Source organism: Salvelinus fontinalis, unplaced genomic scaffold, assembly GCF_029448725.1.
Source record: "Salvelinus fontinalis isolate EN_2023a unplaced genomic scaffold, ASM2944872v1 scaffold_0062, whole genome shotgun sequence".
Lineage (NCBI taxonomy): Eukaryota > Metazoa > Chordata > Actinopteri > Salmoniformes > Salmonidae > Salvelinus > Salvelinus fontinalis.
In genome coordinates, this window is record NW_026600271.1 from 435,816 (window position 1) to 454,686 (window position 18,871).

General features: G+C 43.5%; 1 protein-coding gene across 1 annotated transcript; it reads left to right on the forward strand.

Moving 5' to 3' along the window:
- Window positions 1–3,246: 3,246 nt before the first annotated feature.
- Window positions 3,247–16,026, forward strand: LOC129842726 (zinc finger protein 501-like). Its single transcript, XM_055911353.1, has 2 exons — window positions 3,247–3,908; window positions 12,550–16,026. The coding sequence occupies exons 1-2, from the start codon at window positions 3,479–3,481 to the stop codon at window positions 13,341–13,343; spliced, it is 1,224 nt and encodes a 407-aa protein (XP_055767328.1). The 5' UTR covers window positions 3,247–3,478; the 3' UTR covers window positions 13,344–16,026.
- Window positions 16,027–18,871: the final 2,845 nt, after the last annotated feature.

The window sequence follows — 18,871 nt, forward strand, 5'->3', positions numbered from 1 at the left end:
GACCAGGAGGGGATCTGCAGCTCGCCGCCGTGTCCCAGAGGAGGAGTCTGCTGCTCTGCAGGATGTTTCAAGGATGGGGTCCAACAACACAGCAAGAGAGGCAATCCGTGTGCAGGAGATCTTCACCTCCTACTTCTTCAAAGAGGGTACTGTTCCCTGGCAACACCATAGACTACACTATGCACAACCAAAGGCTCTTTTAAGAGCCATTCACATTGCAATAAGAGTATTCTTCCATTTACTTAGCTATGTCAACTGCAGTTATTCAATTCCCAGTTTCTCTCCCTTTGATTTCTACTTCTCAGGTGAGGGTGCTGTTTAGGTAAGGGTGTGATGTCTGTGCAAAAACAAAACAGGCTATTTTAAATCACTAATGTTGAAAAAATGTAGAACAATTAGACACCCTATAACCCACACCTACACACTCATGTATCAATCTGATTGATGAATTGTGGTGTGCAGTAAGCAGGCTCAGGTGTATAACTGTTGCTTCTTCCACCTTCAAAGAATAGGTAAGAGGGCCAACCATGGAGAATATTAAGACACTTCATTATTTCTATAACTACACTATATTGTTTGTCCTCATGTGTCCGTTCATGTTTTTCAGCATAAAGTACTCTGCAGCCACTTAGTGTGGTGTGGACACCAGGTGAGGCCACAAACAGATTCCTGTTGAACACTGTCGCTTTAACTACCTTATTTTCTCAATAACAGTCTCTCTCCTTCACTTCATCCCTCTCTCCCCTTCTCCCTAAATCCTCTAGGTTATATCAGCTGTGTCGGTGAACCCCTCCTGCATCTGAACTAGCTACATAGAGGGCACAGCATGTTCATAGGTGTGAGGTCACTTGGTCAGGTCAACAGGAAGTATTATTAAAGATATGCTTTACATTGAAATACATTGAAATACAGACAGAGATGCAGTAGTCCCAGAGTTAATGATCCACGGTCAGTTTATATTATACAGGAAGTATTATTAAAGAGATGCTTTACATTGAAATACAGATAGATGCAGTAGTCCCAGAGTTAATGATCCACGGTCAGTTTATATTATACAGGAAGTATTGTTAAAGAGATGCTTTACATTGAAATACAGATAGATGCAGTAGTCCCAGAGTTAATGATCCAAGGTCAGTTTATATTATACAGGAAGTATTATTAAAGAGATGCTTTACATTGAAATACAGAGATGCAGTAGTTCCAGAGTTAATGATCCAAGGTCAGTTTTGCATTTTACTTCCTGATTGATGACTAACAATGTTAGAATAAAAAATAAAAACACAAGGCTTAAACATGCTCTCTCTCTCCATCTGTCTCTCGTCTGCAGATATGTTTTGATGTGAGGCCCCAATCCCATCATCGCCACCTCACTCTCTTTTAAGATCACCTTTAGGCCGACGTGAGACACTATTATGTAATTGTGATGAACTGAGAGAATATTTCGGTAGCACTGTGATTCATTAATCATGTGCTGCCTTCCCTGCTCCTATGTGTTTACCTTTTTCCCTTTCTGTCTTTACACCTCTCCCGCCACCTCCTCTTTCTTCCTAATGCACAACAGATGTACATTGAAGTACAGATTGAACTTTTATTTATAACACTTGGATAATGAGCTTTTCAATAAAGCGTTTCACATTCTCTACTGGTTGAAATGAAGTGTAATGTGATGAAATACTCCACCTATCCTGTGTTTATCAGATCAATGCAGATGAAGGGCATTAGATGTTGAGATGAACCGGTGTTGGAGTATTTACATGATGCATAGGAAGTGTAGTGTAATGTTTTTTAACATTATATTTCTGTATATATGAATTAACTAGTTCAATCCTGTTTCTAGTCTATTAGTTACAATGTGTAACCATTGATGTCCCAGGACCAAGATTGGTAAACACTGTTGAAGTGTATAATTGTAATACATACATGAAGACACAGCGTCATTCAAAGACTGGAATTTGATTCTCCTGGTATTGGATATGACTGAAAAATAATCTAAGACATTCATACCTAAACTGCACCTTTATTTGCCAAGGTAGAGTACATGATCAGTGAATATATTAAATGTACAGGCTACAATGTGAGGATCTCATGCATGGTAATAACTACATGTATATACGACTTGCATCCTTGGCACAACATATTATATTCTACTCAATCCATAGGCTTCATTAATGTCATTCAGGCTGTTTTGAAGTTGATACAACTGGCTATGATAGCTGAGGTTCATAGCTAGGTTCTGAACTAATATGTATACCAAATGTTTGGGTCTATACAAAGATCGGCTAAATAGCTAGCTACACATCCATGGGCATACAGGGATTTTAATCATCCACTGCACAATAAGCAAGAACATAGCTAGCTACGTGATTTCATCTATCTGCATGACAAATATCACCAAGGAAAGCTTACAAAATTGTACATTCAATTTGCAGTAAATTCTTCAGCTAGCTAGATTCTATACATCCACTGTTTCCCAAAACGACAGTCTGGTTTGCTGGTTGTTTCAGGAGTCCCTAAAACAACCAGAATTACAATTGCATACTCATGTCACAACACCCATAAAGCTAGCCAGCTAGCTGGCTAATGTTAGCTAGTCAGCTGGCTAAATCACGATTTTTGTAAATGAACTATGATTTTTTTTAAATGCATACTCGTTTGTCTCTACATGAACTAACATTCCTGTCAACTGTACATGTTTTTTTGCATGATTAGTTATGACGTTATAATCCTTACATTTGCTTCCATCCTAGTATTTCTGTTCGCCATATTTGATTCAGTTCAGTTCTGTGTAGGGGTACCCCTCTCTTCTATTATTTCTGTTCGCCATCTTTGATTCAGTTCAGTTCTGTGTAAGGGTTCCCCTCCTAGTATATCTTTGCTGAAGAAAGTCTAACAGTCACTAGTGCAGCAGCAGCCTCCCCCGGTCCTAGTGCCGGCCTGGAAAGAAGTTTAAGATGCGATGGAACGGTTGACGAAAATAAGAGATCACAGAAAAAATATATTGACTGATACTGATTTATTTAGGGGGGGGGGGCTAATTAATATTATAGGACTAGCTACGTCCCTGATTCCTACCTACTTTTTGTCAGAAAATAATTTCAATTACATTTTACTCAACTGCGTTACCCACTCCATTCAGCAGAGAGCGGTCTGGGGATTGGTGTGAGAATTCAAGGCAATGATGTTGGTGTGACGTATAAGACTTTTAGGTTATGCTGTTAGTGTGACGTATAATCTAGTGGACGGAACGCTTCTTTTCACAGCAGCAACAGTTCGTCAGCCACATCGGTAGCTTGCTAGACATAATAGACGAACCAATAAAGCTCTTTAGACGCTTTAGTGTATATTAACCACCGCATTTTAAACCCACTTCTGTCGTCTAGTTAGTTATCCGTTTTAATTTCATATTTACGGTATTGTTTTTATTCATCTATCGGGCTGGTTAAGTTAGCATTAGCCTAGCTAGCTAACATCTCCAACCATGAGGTCACTAAACTACTCTCTTGTTAATGAAGAGGAGGGCTGCTGGACGGAGAAAGAAGCTCTGGTGAAAGAGGAGGAGGGTATCACAGTAAAACAAGAATTGGAGGGTGAGGCCGTTACTGTAAAACAAGAAGTAGAGGGTGAGGCTGTTACAGTGAAAAAAGAAGAGAAAGACGTTTCAGTGAAAGAAGAGGAAGACGCGTTCAGAGTTAAAGAGGAAGGGGATTTTACAGTAAAAGAAGAGGAGGAGGATGCAGCTTTTGGGGTGAAAGAGGAGGAGGGGGAGATGACTGTCACATCGAAAAAGGAGGAGGGGGAAACTGGATATCTGGGCCCGGTTTCCCAAACGCATCTTAAGGCATCCAATGGTTCTACGGATGAATTTAGCCATAAGATGGTTTTGAGAGACCGTTCCCTGATTAACACTAGTAAGTACTGTCTTAAATACAGAGACACAAACTCTGCAGTTGTTGAACTGATGTTTTTTTATTTAACCTTTATTTAACCAGGTGGCCATGATGTCATAATAATAGTTTAACCAGGTGGCCATGATGTCATAATGATAGTTTAACCAGGTGGCCATGATGTCATAATGATAGTTTAACCAGGTAGGCCAGTTGAGAACACGTTCTCATTTACAACTGCGACCTGGCCAAGATAAAGAAAAGCAGTGTGACACAGACAACAACACAGAGTTACACATGGAATAACATACAATAAACAAGCCAATAACACAATAAGCAAGTCAGTGACAGTAAAAAAAAGAAAGTCTATATATAGTGTGTGCAAAAGGCATGAGGAGGTAGGCAATAAATAGGCCATAGTAGCGAAGAATTACAATTTAGCAGATTAACACTGGAGTGATAAATGAGCAGATGATGATGTGCAAGTAGAGATACTGGTGGGCAAAAGAGCAGAAAAGTAAATAAAAACAGTTTGGGGATGAGGTAGGTAGATTGGGCGGGCTATTTACAGATGGACTATGTACAGCTGCAGCGATCGGTTAGCTGCTGAGATAGCTGATGTTTAAAGTTGGTGAGGGAATGAGGTAGGTAGATTGGGCGGGCTATTTACAGATGGACTATGTACAGCTGCAGCGATCGGTTAGCTGCTCAGATAGCTGATGTTTAAAGTTGGTGAGGGAAATATAAGTCTCCAGCTTCAGCGATTTATGAAATTCGTTCCTGTCACTGGCAGCAGAGAACTGGAAGGATGTGTGGTGTTAAAGGGGAAATCTGCAATTACTACATCCATATTTAGATTTTTTAATTATTTATTTATAGGCATTGATTCTTGAAGAATATAACACATGCCTCATGAGCTTAGTTCAACTGTTGTACCCCATCAGAACCCAGAATAAGATTTTTTTACTCCAATGTTTAGAAACAATGTAAATCAACACTGTATAGCATCAACATGGTTAAAACTATAATGTTGATATCATGGATGGTCAGTCCTTGCATCCATAGGTCTGTCTATGAATTCGAAAGTAGTTACATTTCTCCAGCCCCATCCATCATCTTATTAGCAAAACAGTGGTGGAATTACAGCTTTGTTATTAGTTGATTGATTCTTGTGTGGCTTTTTTAAAGGGACAACCTAGTATTTAAACAGCAACAAAATGGCTGCCCAGAGACTTGGTTTGGTAAACAGCTGAGGGATGGGGCTGGGATGGGGTCTGGAGAAATGTAACCACTCTCAAATTCATAGAGAAAGCTATTGTATCAACCGTAATCCAACACCTAGCGACCTCGTCAAGAAGTTCAGACATCTTGGCAAAACAGTTATAAGGTGTTGGCTTGACAGTCGCTGGACACAGGTTTGAGTTCAGCTCAGGGCAACCCCCTGAATTTACTGCACTATGAATACAAGAACTGGCCATCCATGAGGTCAAAATTATAGTTTAACCAGGTTTCTAGGCTATATACACTGCTCAAAAAAATAAAGGGAACACTTAAACAATACAATGTAACGCCAAGTCAATCACACTTCTGTGAAATCAAACTGTCCATTTAGGAAGCAACACTGATTCACAATTAATTTCACATGCTGTTGTGCAAATGGAATAGATAAAAGGTGGAAATTATAGGCAATTAGCAAGACACCCCCAAAAAAGGAGTGATTCTGCAGGTGGTGATCACAGACCACTTCTCAGTTTCTATGCTTCCTGGCTGATGTTTTGGTCACTTTTGAATGCTGGCGGTGCTCTCACTCTAGTGGTAGCATGAGACTGAGTCTACAATCCACACAAGTGGCTCAGGTAGTGCAGTTCATCCAGGATGGCACATCAATGCGAGCTGTGGCAAAAAGGTTTGCTGTGTCTGTCAGCGTAGTGTCCAGAGCATGGAGGCGCTACCAGGAGACAGGCCAGTACATCAGGAGACGTGGAGAAGGCCGTAGGAGGGCAACAACCCAGCAGCAGGACCGCTACCTCCGCCTTTGTGCAAGGGGGTGCACTGCCAGAGCCCTGCAAAATGACCTCCAGCAGGCCACAAATGTGCATGTGTCAGCATATGGTCTCACAAGGGGTCTGAGGATCTCATCTCGGTACCTATTGGCAGTCAGGCTACCTCTGGCGAGCACATGGAGGGCTGTGCGGCCCCACAAAGAAATGCCACCCCACACCATGACTGACCCATCGCCAAACCGGTCATGCTGGAGGATGTTGCAGGCAGCAGAACGTTCTCCACGGCGTCTCCAGACTCTGTCACGTCTGTCACATGTGCTCATGTGCTCAGTGTGAACCTGCTTTCATCTGTGAAGAGCACAGGGCGCCAGTGGCGAATTTGCCAATCTTGGTGTTCTCTGGCAAATGCCAAACGTCCTGCACGGTGTTGGGCTGTAAGCACAACCCCCACCTGTGGATGTCGGGCCCTCATACCACCCTCATGGAGTCTGTTTCTGACCGTTTGAGCAGGGGTGTTTTTTGGGGGTGTCTTGCTAATTGCCTATAATTTCCACCTTTTGTCTATTCCATTTGCACAACAGCATGTGACATTTATGGTCAATCAGTGTTGCTTCCTAAGTGAACAGTTTGACTTCACAGAAGTGTGATTGACTTGGAGTTACATTGTGTTGTTTAAGTGTTCCCTTTATTTTTTTGAGCAGTGTGGTATATTCCAGAATTCATCCATGATGTCATAATGATAGTTTAACCAGGTTTCTAGGATATAGTATATTCTAGAATTCATCCATGATGTCATAATGATAGTTTAACCAGGTTTCTAGGCTATATAGTATATTCTAGAATTGACAGTGTAGATTTCCTGTGGTCAAATTGTTAGAGCTGTTAAGTCATTGTATAATATTCAGCATTTATTTTCATGCCATTACATCAATATCGCCCAACCAGAAGAGAAGAAACTCTTCCTGAGCCACCTCCTCTTGCTGTCCTTCATACATTCTGACGTTGCTGGTAATCGGCTACACAAGCAGTCGGCAACCTACATTTGGAGTGCAAATGTATCTTACCATTTCTACCGATCTGGTGACAGTTATGATTTTCATATGTTAATTTTACTGGAACAGTTTCATTTAATTTATAATAGTATCTCAAAATCATTGTCTGTGATTAATCTACATTCTATCTAAATGAAAATTATACAAATCTAAAAGTAACTTTTTTTGCCATTGCCAACTATGTAAAAAATAGCCTACATAAAGCCAACAAATTAAAACATTGCAAATAAATGTCCTATAAATCGCATGGCCTGTCTAAAACGAACTTGCAACATTGTATAAAATATTCTGGGCCCTCAGTTTCCCGCGCCTGTGAGTTCTCGACCGACACAGCTGTAGGCTATTTGTGAAAGGGATAAGAAGTAATCAGGTGTTTTGATATTTCCACTGGATCAGAGCATTATGTTTTTCCCTTTCGTGCCGAGTGGTTATCGAAAGGGCGAGAGCTGGAAATATCTTTCAAATACATTGAGGAACTATTGTCGTTCGCTATTGATTTTGATTAGACTTTGTTTACTTGCTGTTTGAGGTGAAAAACAATGTGCTTTGAGAAGCTCCACAACTTTTTAGTGGTGGTGCGTTAAGACAATCAGAAATACTATCAGACATCCCCAAATGGGCACATTTATAGGCCTACATTTGCGCTCAGGCCAGGAAGACTAGTCCTACTTCTATATGCGTAATTGGGTGTGTGTCCTTACTCAATATTGACAGGAGTGTTTCAAACAAAATACAATTAATAAATTGAAAACTCTTGCGAAGTAAGGTCTGGGTGGTCTGCCAGGGGCCGCTTCATTTAGTATCCGTTTGGGTCGGCATGGGGAATGATTGTATTTTCCCATAGTATGTTTTACCGAAGTTGACCGACTTAAAGGGAGTGTAACTTTATGACTGGATTCGGGCTAAACTTTGAACATTGAGATAGTAAAGACATGATAGATCAGACGCAGAGTATATAAAGGAGTGAGATCTGTAGAAAGACAGAGTGGCTGTGGAATGTGCTGGGTGGACGGGAGGAGATCACAGGATTGCTATAGGGGAAGCGGATGGACATCTGTGGATTAGGCGAAGGAAGGGTTGAGGTCAGGTCAGATCCCCTGAAGGGAGTAATAAGGGTTTAGTATCCTGTTACCCTCTTCCTGTCAACCCAGAAGATTTAAGGATTGGAGAGAAGGAGGAGTGTCCAAAGTGGGGTATATATACTTGTGATGGTGAGAACATGTTTTTGTCTGAACTACAGCTGTAACGACCCTTTGGGAAGAATTCAACTTGGTTAAGCTTCTCTAGTGTCCGTGAGTTATTTACTCTGAAAAATTAGAACCTAACACTATAATTACTGTTGCCTGAAGGAGGGAAACGAGGTGCAAAACCTGTTTGGCCCCACCCCTCCTGGGTCGGTGAAGAGTGGTATTAAATTTAAGGAATAAACCCGAGCCTCACGCTCATCACCTGTGGACGGTGGTGCTTCCAGCGAGGCGTGAATTTAATAGTATGTTGTACCTTGTTTCCCTTCAGGGAACAGTAGTTATAGTCATAACGTTACGCTTGTCATATGATGAACTTCAACTTAAATACTGGATCTTGCTGTCGGACAGTTTTTTTGTATTCTGAAATGCACTTGAACTATGTATCATTTAGTGGATCCTTATGTTACGCTGGGAAAACAGTTTGTGGGCACAGAAATACTAAATAATTTCAGAGTTTGCTAAATCCAATGTTTTTTAACTGAGTGTCGTCTTGTAATCAGATGGCGTAGCATTAAAGTGTTTGTTGAATTTTTTTTTTTTGTATATATTGAAATATATTGCAATCTCTTCCATTTTTTTATTATATTTTTACATAGATATATTTACATTACATACATTTTGCAGATTTTCCTACTTACAAAGCATGTAGAGGTCTGTAATTTTTATCGTATGTACACTTCAACTGTGAGAGACGGAATCTAAAACAAATTTCCAGAAAATCACATTGATTTTTAAGTAATTAATTTGCAGAAGCCACTCTGCTACACAGCTGATGCCTCCCAGACTCTTCATTTAGACGACTAGAAGCCACTACATCACTCGGCTACACAGCTGATGCCTCCCAAACTCTTCATTAAGACAACTAGAAGCCACTACATCACCGGATTCCTGCCGTAAGCTCTGGACCTTTGCACCGGATTGGCTATAGTGGCTGACGCCCTTGTTCCGAAGCTGGCACCAGTTAGCCTCACGCCAGGGCTGGCTCCCAGCCAGTATAGTAACGACTAGCTAACGGCCTCCCTGGTTTATATATTTGCCTGCATCCGTTATGGGTCCGCGGACAAACGACCACCCCTCATCACTGTCAAACGCTCCCTAAAACACTTCTGCCAGCAGGCCTTTCTTATCAACCTGGCCCGGATATCCTAGAAGGATATTGACCTCATCCCGTCAGTAGGGGATGCCTGGTTGTTCTTTAATTGTAATTTACTCACCACCTTAAATAAGCATGCCCCTTTCAAAAAATGTAGAACTAAGAACAGATATAGCCCTTGGTTCACTCCAGACCTGACTGCCCTCAACCAGCACAAAAACATCCTGTGGCATACTGCACTAACAGCTCCCCACCCCCCGCAGCTACTTCCTCAAGCCTCCCTAGATTCTCCTTCACCCAAATCCAGATAGCTGATGTTCTGAAAGAGTTGCAAAACCTGGACCTTTACAAATCAGGTGGGCTAGACAATCTGGACCCTCTCTTTCTAAAATTATCCGCCGCCATTGTGGCAACCCCTATTACTATTTTGTTCAACCTCTCTTTCGTATCGTCCAAGATTACTAAAGATTGGAACGCTTCCGCGGTCATCCCCCTCTTCAAAGGGGGCTGACTCTAGACCCAAACTGTTACAGACCTATATCCATCCTGCCCTGCCTTTCAAAAGTCTTCGAAAGTCAAGTTAACAAACAGATCACAGACCATTTTGAATCCCACCATACCTTCTCCGCTGTGCAATCCAGTTTCCGAGCTGGTCATGGGTGCACCACAGTCACGCTCAAGGTACTAAACGATATCATAACCGCTATCGATAAAAGACAGTACTGTGCAGCCGTTTTCATCAACCCGGCCAAGGCTTTCGACTCTGTCAATCACCGTATTCTTATCGGCAGACTCAACAGCCTTTGTTTCTCAAATGACTGACTCGCCTGGTTCACCAACTACTTCTCAGACAGAGTTCAGTGTGTCAAATCGGAGGGCCTGTTATTCGGACCTCTGGCAGTCTCTATGGAGGTACCACAGGGTTCAATTCTCGGACCGACTCTTTTCTCTGTATATACCAACAATGTTGCTCTTGCTGCGGGTGATTCCTTGATCCACCTCTACTCAGACGACACCATTCTGAATAAATCTGGCCCTTCTTTGGACATTGTGTTAACAAACCTCCAAACGAGCTTCAATGCCATACAACACTCCTTCCGTGACCTCCAACTGTTCTTAAACGCTAGTAAAACTAAATGTGTGCTCTTCAACCTATCGCTGCCCGCACCCGCCCATCCAGCATCACTACTCTGGATGGTTCTGACTTAGAGTATGTGGACAACTATAAATACCTAGGTGTCTGGCTAGACTGTAAACTCTCCTTCCAGACTCACATTAAGCATCTCCAATCCAAAATAAAATCTAGAATCGGCTTCCTATTTCGCAGAAAAGCCTCCTTCACTCATGCTGCCAAACATACCCTCGTAAAACTGACTATCCTACCGATCCTTGACTTCGGTGATGTCATTTTCAAAATAGCCTCCAACACTCTACTCAGCAAACTTGATGTAGTCTATCACAGTGCCATCCGTTTTGTCACCAAAGCCCCATATACCACCCACCACTAGGACCTGTATGCTCTTGTCGGCTGGCCCTCGCTACATATTCGTCGCCAAACCTACTGGCTCCAGGTCATCTATAAGTCTTTGCTAGGCCGCCTTCACTCAGCTTACTGGTCACCATAGCAACACCCACCCATAGCACGCGCTCCAGGAGGTGTATCTCACAGTTCATCCCCAAAGCCAACACCTACTTTGGTCGCATTTCCTTCCAGTTCTCTGCTGCCAATGACTGGAACGAATTGCAAAAATCGCTGACGTTGGAGACATATATCTCCCTCACTAACTTTAAGCATCAGCTATCTGAGCAGCTTACCGATCGCTGCAGCTGTACACAGCCCATCTGTAAATAGCCCATCCAACTGCCTACCTCATCCCCATGTTTTTATTTACTTTTTTTTGCTCTTTTGCACACCAGTATTTCTACTTGCACATCATCATCTGCACATCTATCACTCCAGTGTTAATCTGTTAAATTGTAATTACTTCGCTACTATGGCCTATTTATTGCCTTACCTCCGTACTCCATTTGCACACACTGTATATAGATTTTTCTATTGTGTTATTGACTGTATGTTTGTTTATCCCACGTGTAACTCGGTGGTGTTGTTTTTGTCGCACTGCTTTGCTTTATCTTGGCCAGGTCGCAGTTGTAAATGAGAACTTGTTCTTAACTAGCCTACCTGGTTAAATAAAGGTGAAAAAAAATAAAAAATAATAATAAATATCGTAACTTTATTGACAACACCTAAATGGATACTGTCATTAACGCGGTTCTTCAATAATTACACATTATTCTTAATACTGTAGCCGTTTACTTACAGTCACATGTTAAACTATCATCAGCTGATCCAGGAAATCATTTTCTGAATGACAGTCACATGACAAACATCAGGACATGCAACATCAACCAAAGTGCTTCTTCGTTCATTACTCTGGTAAAGACAGTCATGCCGTGCTCCACTTTGGATCCAACATCCCTACTTTGGTCATAATGTGTAGATAACTGTTCCTTGATGGATAGGCTATTGTACAACACACAGAGCTATTTTCCTTTATTTGTTGTTAGGTGAAGTTATGGGCCAATTTGGCAAACCGTGTACAATCCCTCATTGTCAGGCTGATGGAAAAGCTAGCCAAAGAGTATTTTACTGGTTGAAGTGTTTTTTTTAAAGTACAAAGCGGTTGATTTGCGATGATGACACAAACATTATATTAAGCAGGACATTCAAACGAGCCTTACAATTATAATCCAAAGTAGTGTGAAATGCACTCATAAGCAACCTGGAAATGGAGGTTACTCCCCTGAGTTTCCCCCATTCACATTCAGAATACATTGTGAAAAACTAAAATCTTTGCTCACCATTTTTGCTCCTTGCAGATATAGTACATCCATAACTATCGGTTTCCTCATTAGCAGGGAGGAGTTTCTGCAGTCAAATTGTATGTGCTTTGTCCTCGTGCCGCAATTTTATTAAACACAGAAAGGGGCCTATATTGGAGACCAAAAGTCGTCTGGCACACTGCCTCGAGTTTCAACAACATGAATAACTTATTTCTAGTCAACAATCTTAGATGTTTCTACTAATGTGAAAACAAGACAAAATATGACTTCTTGCTCATTTTAAGACAATTGTCAAATAATTTTAACATTCATTACAGACGTCAATTGTTGTACAACATCATGGCTACGCTGTTGTCATCACCTTTTACAGTGGATTACCACTGTTGTGGGTTTTTAACCATCTTTCTGACTTTGTTGTTCACGCAGGAGAGATACAGGACTATCGTGGATCCTCTGGGGAGCCTCAACAACCTCATGATGCTGAAGAGGCAGAGAAGAGTCCCTCCAGATCAGAACACCTCAAGAAACGCCTGCAGAGACCCACAGAGAAGAGAACTCACCGCTGCTCTGACTGTGGGAAGAGATTCACCTCCTCAGCAGGCATTAAAATTCATCAGAGAACACACACAGGAGAGAAACCTTACAGCTGTGTTCAATGTGGGAAGAGTTTTGCTGCATCTAGCACTCTGACTCTACACCAGAGAACACACACAGGAGAGAAACCTTACAGCTGTGTTCAATGTGGGAAGAGTTTTGGTCAATCTGGCCATCTGACTCAACACAGGAGAATACACACAGGAGAGAAATATTATAGCTGTGATCAATGTGGGAAGAGTTTTGGTCAATTTGCAGAGCTGACAGTGCACCAGAGAACACACACAGGAGAGAAACCTTACAGCTGTGTTTTATGTGGGAAGAGTTTTGGTCGATCTTGCCATCTGACTCAACACAAGAGAATACACACAGGAGAGAAACCTTTTAGCTGTGATCAATGTGGGAAGCGTTTTGGTCACGCTGGAGAGCTGACAGTGCACCAGAGAACACACACAGGAGAGAAACCTTACAGCTGTGTTCAATGTGGGAAGAGTTTTGGTCGATCTTACCATCTGACTCAACACCAGAGAACACACACAGGAGAGAAATCTTATAGCTGTGATCAGTGTGACAAGAGATACTCTGATAAAAGATATCTGATCAAACATCAGAAAATACATACATGAAGGAGTTGAAATAATGTCACAATGTAGAATGTTTTAACAATGTAGAAGGAGTATTTTAATGATGTCACAATGTCGAATGTTGTGTGTGGTTTTTGAGTTGTTAATTTTAACAGGACATGCAACCTCATCTTCCTCCTCTCGCACAATTGATTTTAGCATGATATCGATGAGTTATGACATAAGTGTTGCGTTCCTTTGTTTAGCGACCCCTACATTTTAAATGCATCACTCCAAAATGTAGCTGACTGTCTTCTGCAGGTTGTCCTCTAACCAGTGAGCTTAAAGATATCTCCCATTTCCATGTGTTTTTTTAGTTGTTAGTTTCAACAGAAAGTACAACCTGATTTCCCCCCTAATCGATATCAGTGATTTATTGCTACTTGTCAAAACAACAGCGTTTTTGGTGCTTTTGTCCATGGTGAGGACAACTTGGTTTCTGATTGTCTCAAGGTTGGGCAGTCAAAAAGATTTGTGTTTTGTGTTAAGCCAGTGCATTCCATGGATCACAAATAATGTTGACTTTCCGTATTAGAGATGAGTTTTGTTTGGGCTCTTGAGTTTTAGGTAGGGAAAAAATACACTTTTTTTTTCTTGTTTTTAATTGTTGACATCCAGTAGACACCATGTTTATATTGTAGTTGATTATAATGTGAAATGGAAGTTGTTTTCTGTTGGTGGTGCGCATTCTCTTAAGGTGTTACAGTCTTTGGTTTTTCCATTTATGTTTTGAGGTTGGACTTTAGCACGTCTAGCTCGTTAGCACGTAGGGAGAACTGATTGGTGTCACCTCGTTAGTCAGTATGTGTTACACCTGTGCTGGCTTGTCCATGTCGTTATGGTTGAATATTGCATCCAAATACCACATGTTAGGTTTTCAATTGATCCCAAACTGTTTCTGCATATTGGTTATTGATTTGGACACGTTAAACTGTGTTTTGACATTGGGCTATCCCACCTAGCAAAATGTCATTGAAAAGACATTGAAAATATGACTATGCAACCAAATATTTCATATTTACATTTCATGTAACATTTAGTAGTGATAATTATTTATGCAACCAACTGACAGTTTTTTGGTACAATTATATTGACATTGTTGCCCTGCTTTTAGAATATCAGGGTTAATTCTCACATGTGCCAAACCAAATGTACTAGAGCATGACATTGGGGACTGGGCCCCAATCCAGCAACATGCCTATCTAGTGAACCCTGAAAAGAGAGAGAAGCTCCACAGTGAGGTGGAAAGTTACTATGAATATTGCAGGAGTTTCCTCTTGAAATCAGACACGTCCGTGGTAAGGACAACTTGGTGGTTGATTGTCTCAAGGGTGGGCAGTCAAAATGTTTTGCGTTTAGCCAGTGCGTTGCCATGGATCACAGTTTATTTTTACTGCACGTTTTTCCGTTTTGGAGATGAGTTTTGTTTGGGCTCGTTCCAAGGGGACGAGAGTTCTAGAAGCTAGTGAGTTTTAGGATTCTTTGTGGGAATCTTACAAATTAATCTTGTTTTTAATTGTTGTTAGACAGACACCATGTTTATATTGGTGAAGGTGAAGCATTGTAGTTGATTATAATGTGAAATGGAAGTTGTTTTCTGTTGGTGGTAAGCATTCTCTTAAGGTGTTAGTCTTTGATTTTTCCATTTATGTTTTGAGGTTGGACTTTAGCACGTATAGCTCGTTAGCACGTATAGCTCGTTAGCACGTATAGCTCGTTAGCACGTATAGCTCGTTAGCACGTATAGCTCGTTAGCACGTATAGCTCGTTAGCACGTATAGCTCGTTAGCACTTAGGAGCACTGATTGGTGTCACCTCGTTAGTCAGTATGTGTTACACCTGTGCTGTCTTGTCCATCTCGTTAGTGGGAAGGTGTTTCACCTGAGCTGGTCCAGGTTCTATTTCAGAGTGTCTGGCCCAGTGCTCCAGTTATCTTGATAGATGTGGAGAGTGAACACCTTTAGTTGATCCACCTTTTTGGTTTGTTTCCTGTCTTTAAATTTGGTGTGGGTTTTTCTTTTGTTTGCCTCTTCTTGGGCAGATTTAGTGGGTCTCATGGTTGGTGTCTTTTAGGTCCCAGTTGTTGTTACTAGTCACCTTTCAGTCGACACCCCCATAGTGTCTTTGAGAACCCCTCCTAAAAAATAAGCTTATATTTTGGGTTGGATATTGCATCCAATTAGTGTTTTAATCAATGGCATTTCCTTAGAATGCTCATTGGTCTTTCAGTTAATCTTCTGTTTTTTTTATCCTGATATTTTTGTGCACTAAATATTTCTGTTTATTTAAATAGTTTTCTCCTGTGAAGTTCTTTTGTTTCCCTCCTGGGCAGATTTAGTGGGTCTCATGGTGGGTGTCTTTTAGGTCCTAGTTGTTGTTACTAGTCAATTTTCAGTGGACACTCCCATAGTGTCTTTCAGAGCCCCTCCTAAAACACCCCCATAATGTCTATCAGAACCACTCCTAAAAAACAGCTTATATTTTGGGTTGGATGTTGCATCCTATTAATATTTTAATCAATGGCATTTCCTTTCAATGCTCATTACTCTTTCAGTTGTTCTTCTTCAGTTTTTTATCCACTAATGTTGTGTACTAAATATTTATCTTAGTTTTTTCCTGTGATGATGTCATTGTTTTGCATCATGTCTGAAATGTGCTGTATAAATAAAGCTTGATTTGATTTGAACATATTGCAAAACAAATTAACCCAATGATTGACCAATCAACAGACTCTTGGTCCATCTTAGTATGAAAAACAGTATCAATCCCACTTCCAGCCTGCTGAAGGTGTGGTAAACACCACCCCAGGCTCTACCTGGGGCTTGAGGTGGTCTCCCACAGCTCTGCTTATGTCATGTTCTGTGACCTTGCCGTTCCGTTTCTTGACTGCTCCTGCAACACAGAAAGAAACACATTTAGTCATATTATATACAACACTCAGGGCCGGTTTCCCAGCAAATCTTAAGCTTACTTGTCACGATCGTGTACTGGAGAGAATGAGGACCAAGGCGCAGCTGGATATGAATACATCTTCTCTTTTTTTATTTAAAAGACGAAGATGAACACGACACGAAACACTTTACCAAAACTATACAAAACAACAAACGACCGTGAAGCTAAATAACGTTGTGCACTTACACACACAGGCTACAAACGTTCTGACATAGACAATTACCCACAACCAATGAGAGCCTATGGCTACCCTAAATAAGGCTCCCAATCAGAGACAACCGAAATCAGCTGTCTCTAATTGGGAACTCATTCAGGTAACCATAGACTCTCCTAGATGACTAACCAACATAGACAACGCTAGACATCTACACTCAACACAAAACCATATACTTCACCCCATAACCCCTTTACCAAATAAACACCCAAAACCAACAAAACATAAACATTCCCCATGTCACACCCTGACCTAACTAAAATAATAAAGAAAACAAAGAATAATAAGGCCAGGGCGTGACATAACCCCCCCCTTGAGGCGCGAACTCCGGGCGCACCATACACAGTCTAGGGGAGGGTCTGGGTGGGCTTCCATCCACGGTGGCGGCTCCGGCTCTGGTCGCGGTCCCCACGTCACCACAGTACCTAAACACCTCCTAGGCTTCCTCCAAACGACCCCCCTCCACCTTAACCCCATTGCATTCAGGGGCAGTTCCGGACTAAGGGGCAGTACCAGGGTAAGAGGCAGTACCAGGGTCAGGGGCAGTACTAGGGTCAGGGACAGTACCAGGGTAAGGGGCAGCACCAGGGTAAGGGGCAGCACCAGGGTAAGGGGCAGCTCCGGACTGAGGAATGGCAGCTCCGGACTGAGGGACTGCAGCTCCGGACTGAGGGACTGCAGCTCCGGACTGAGGGATGGCCCATGGCTGGCTGACGGATCTGGCTGCTCATGGCTAGCTGACGGATCTGGCTGCTCATGGCTAGCTGACGGATCTGGCTGCTCATGGCTAGCTGACGGATCTGGCTGCTCATGGCTAGCTGACGGATCTGGCTGCTCATGGCTAGCTGACGGATCTGGCTGCTCATGGCTGGCTGACGGATCTGGCTGCTCATGGCTGGCTGACGGATCTGGCTGCTCATGGCTAGCTGACGGATCTGGCTGCTCATGGCTGGCTGGCGGCTCTGGCTGCTCCTGTCTGGTTGGCGGCTCTGGCAGATCCTGTCTGGTTGGCGGCTCTGGCAGATCCTGTCTGGTTGGCGGCTCTAGCGGCTCCTGTCTGGCTGGCGGCTCTAGCGGCTCCTGTCTGGCGGACGGCTCTAGCGGCTCCTGTCTGGCGGACGGCTCAGTGGGCTCATGGCAGACGGGCGGCTTTGCAGGCTCATGGCAGACGGGCGGCTTTGCAGGCTCATTGCAGACGGATGGCTCAGATGGCGCTGGGGAGACGGATGGCTCAGATGGCGCTGGGGAGACGGATGGCTCAGATGGCGCTGGGGAGACGGGCAGTTCAGTCATTGCTGTGCAGACGGCAGACTCCTGCCTGCTGAGGCGCACTGTAGGCCTGGTGCGTGGTGCCGGGACTGGTGGCACCGGGCTGGGGACACGCATCTCAGGGCTAGTGCGGGGAGCAGGAACAGGGCATACTGGACCCTGGGGACGCACATTAGGCCTAGTGCGTGGGGCCGGAACTGGTGGTACCGGACTGGGGACACGCATCTCAGGGCTAATGCGGGGAGCAGCAACAGGATGCACAGGACTCTGGAGACGCACAAAAGGCTTAGTGCGTGGTGCCGGAATTGGTGATACCGGGCTGGAGACACGCACCATAAGGCTAGTGCGTGGAGGAGGCACTGGTGGTACTGGGTTGGGGCGGGGAGGTGGCGCCGGAAATACCGGACCGTGCAGGCGTACTGGCTCTCTTGAACATTGAGCCTGCCCAACCTTACCTGGTTGAATGCTCCCGGTCGCCCAACCAGTGCGGGGAGGTGGAATAACCCGCACCGGGCTATGTAGGCGAACCGGGGAAACCATGCGTAAGGCAGGTGCCATGTATGCCGGCCCGAGGAGACGCACTGGAGACCAGACGCGTTGAGCCGGCCTCATGACACCTGGCTCAATGCCCAATCTAGCCCTACCAGTGCGGGGAGGTGGAATAACCCGCACCGGACTATGCACACGTACAGGAGACACCGTGCGCTCTACTGCGTAACACGGTGTCTGCCCGTACTCTCGCTCTCCACGGTAATTACAGGGAGTAGGCGCAGGTTTCCTACCTGACTTCGCCACTCTCCCTTTAAGCCCCCCCCAAAGAATTTTTGGGGGTTTTCCCACAGGCTTCCTACCGCTTCGTCGTGCTGCCTCCATTCGCCGGTATCCCTCCTCGCACTGCGCCAGAGAATCCCAGGCGGGCTCCGGCACTCTCCCTGGGTTGATCGCCCACCTGTCGATCTCCTCCCACGTAGTGTAGCCCAGATCCTTTGTAGGTTCCTTTTCCTGCCTCCGAGCTAGCTCCTCATATCGCCGCCTCTCTGCTTTCGCTGCCTCCAGCTCAGCTTTGGGGCGGTTATATTCTCCTGGTACCTCCCGG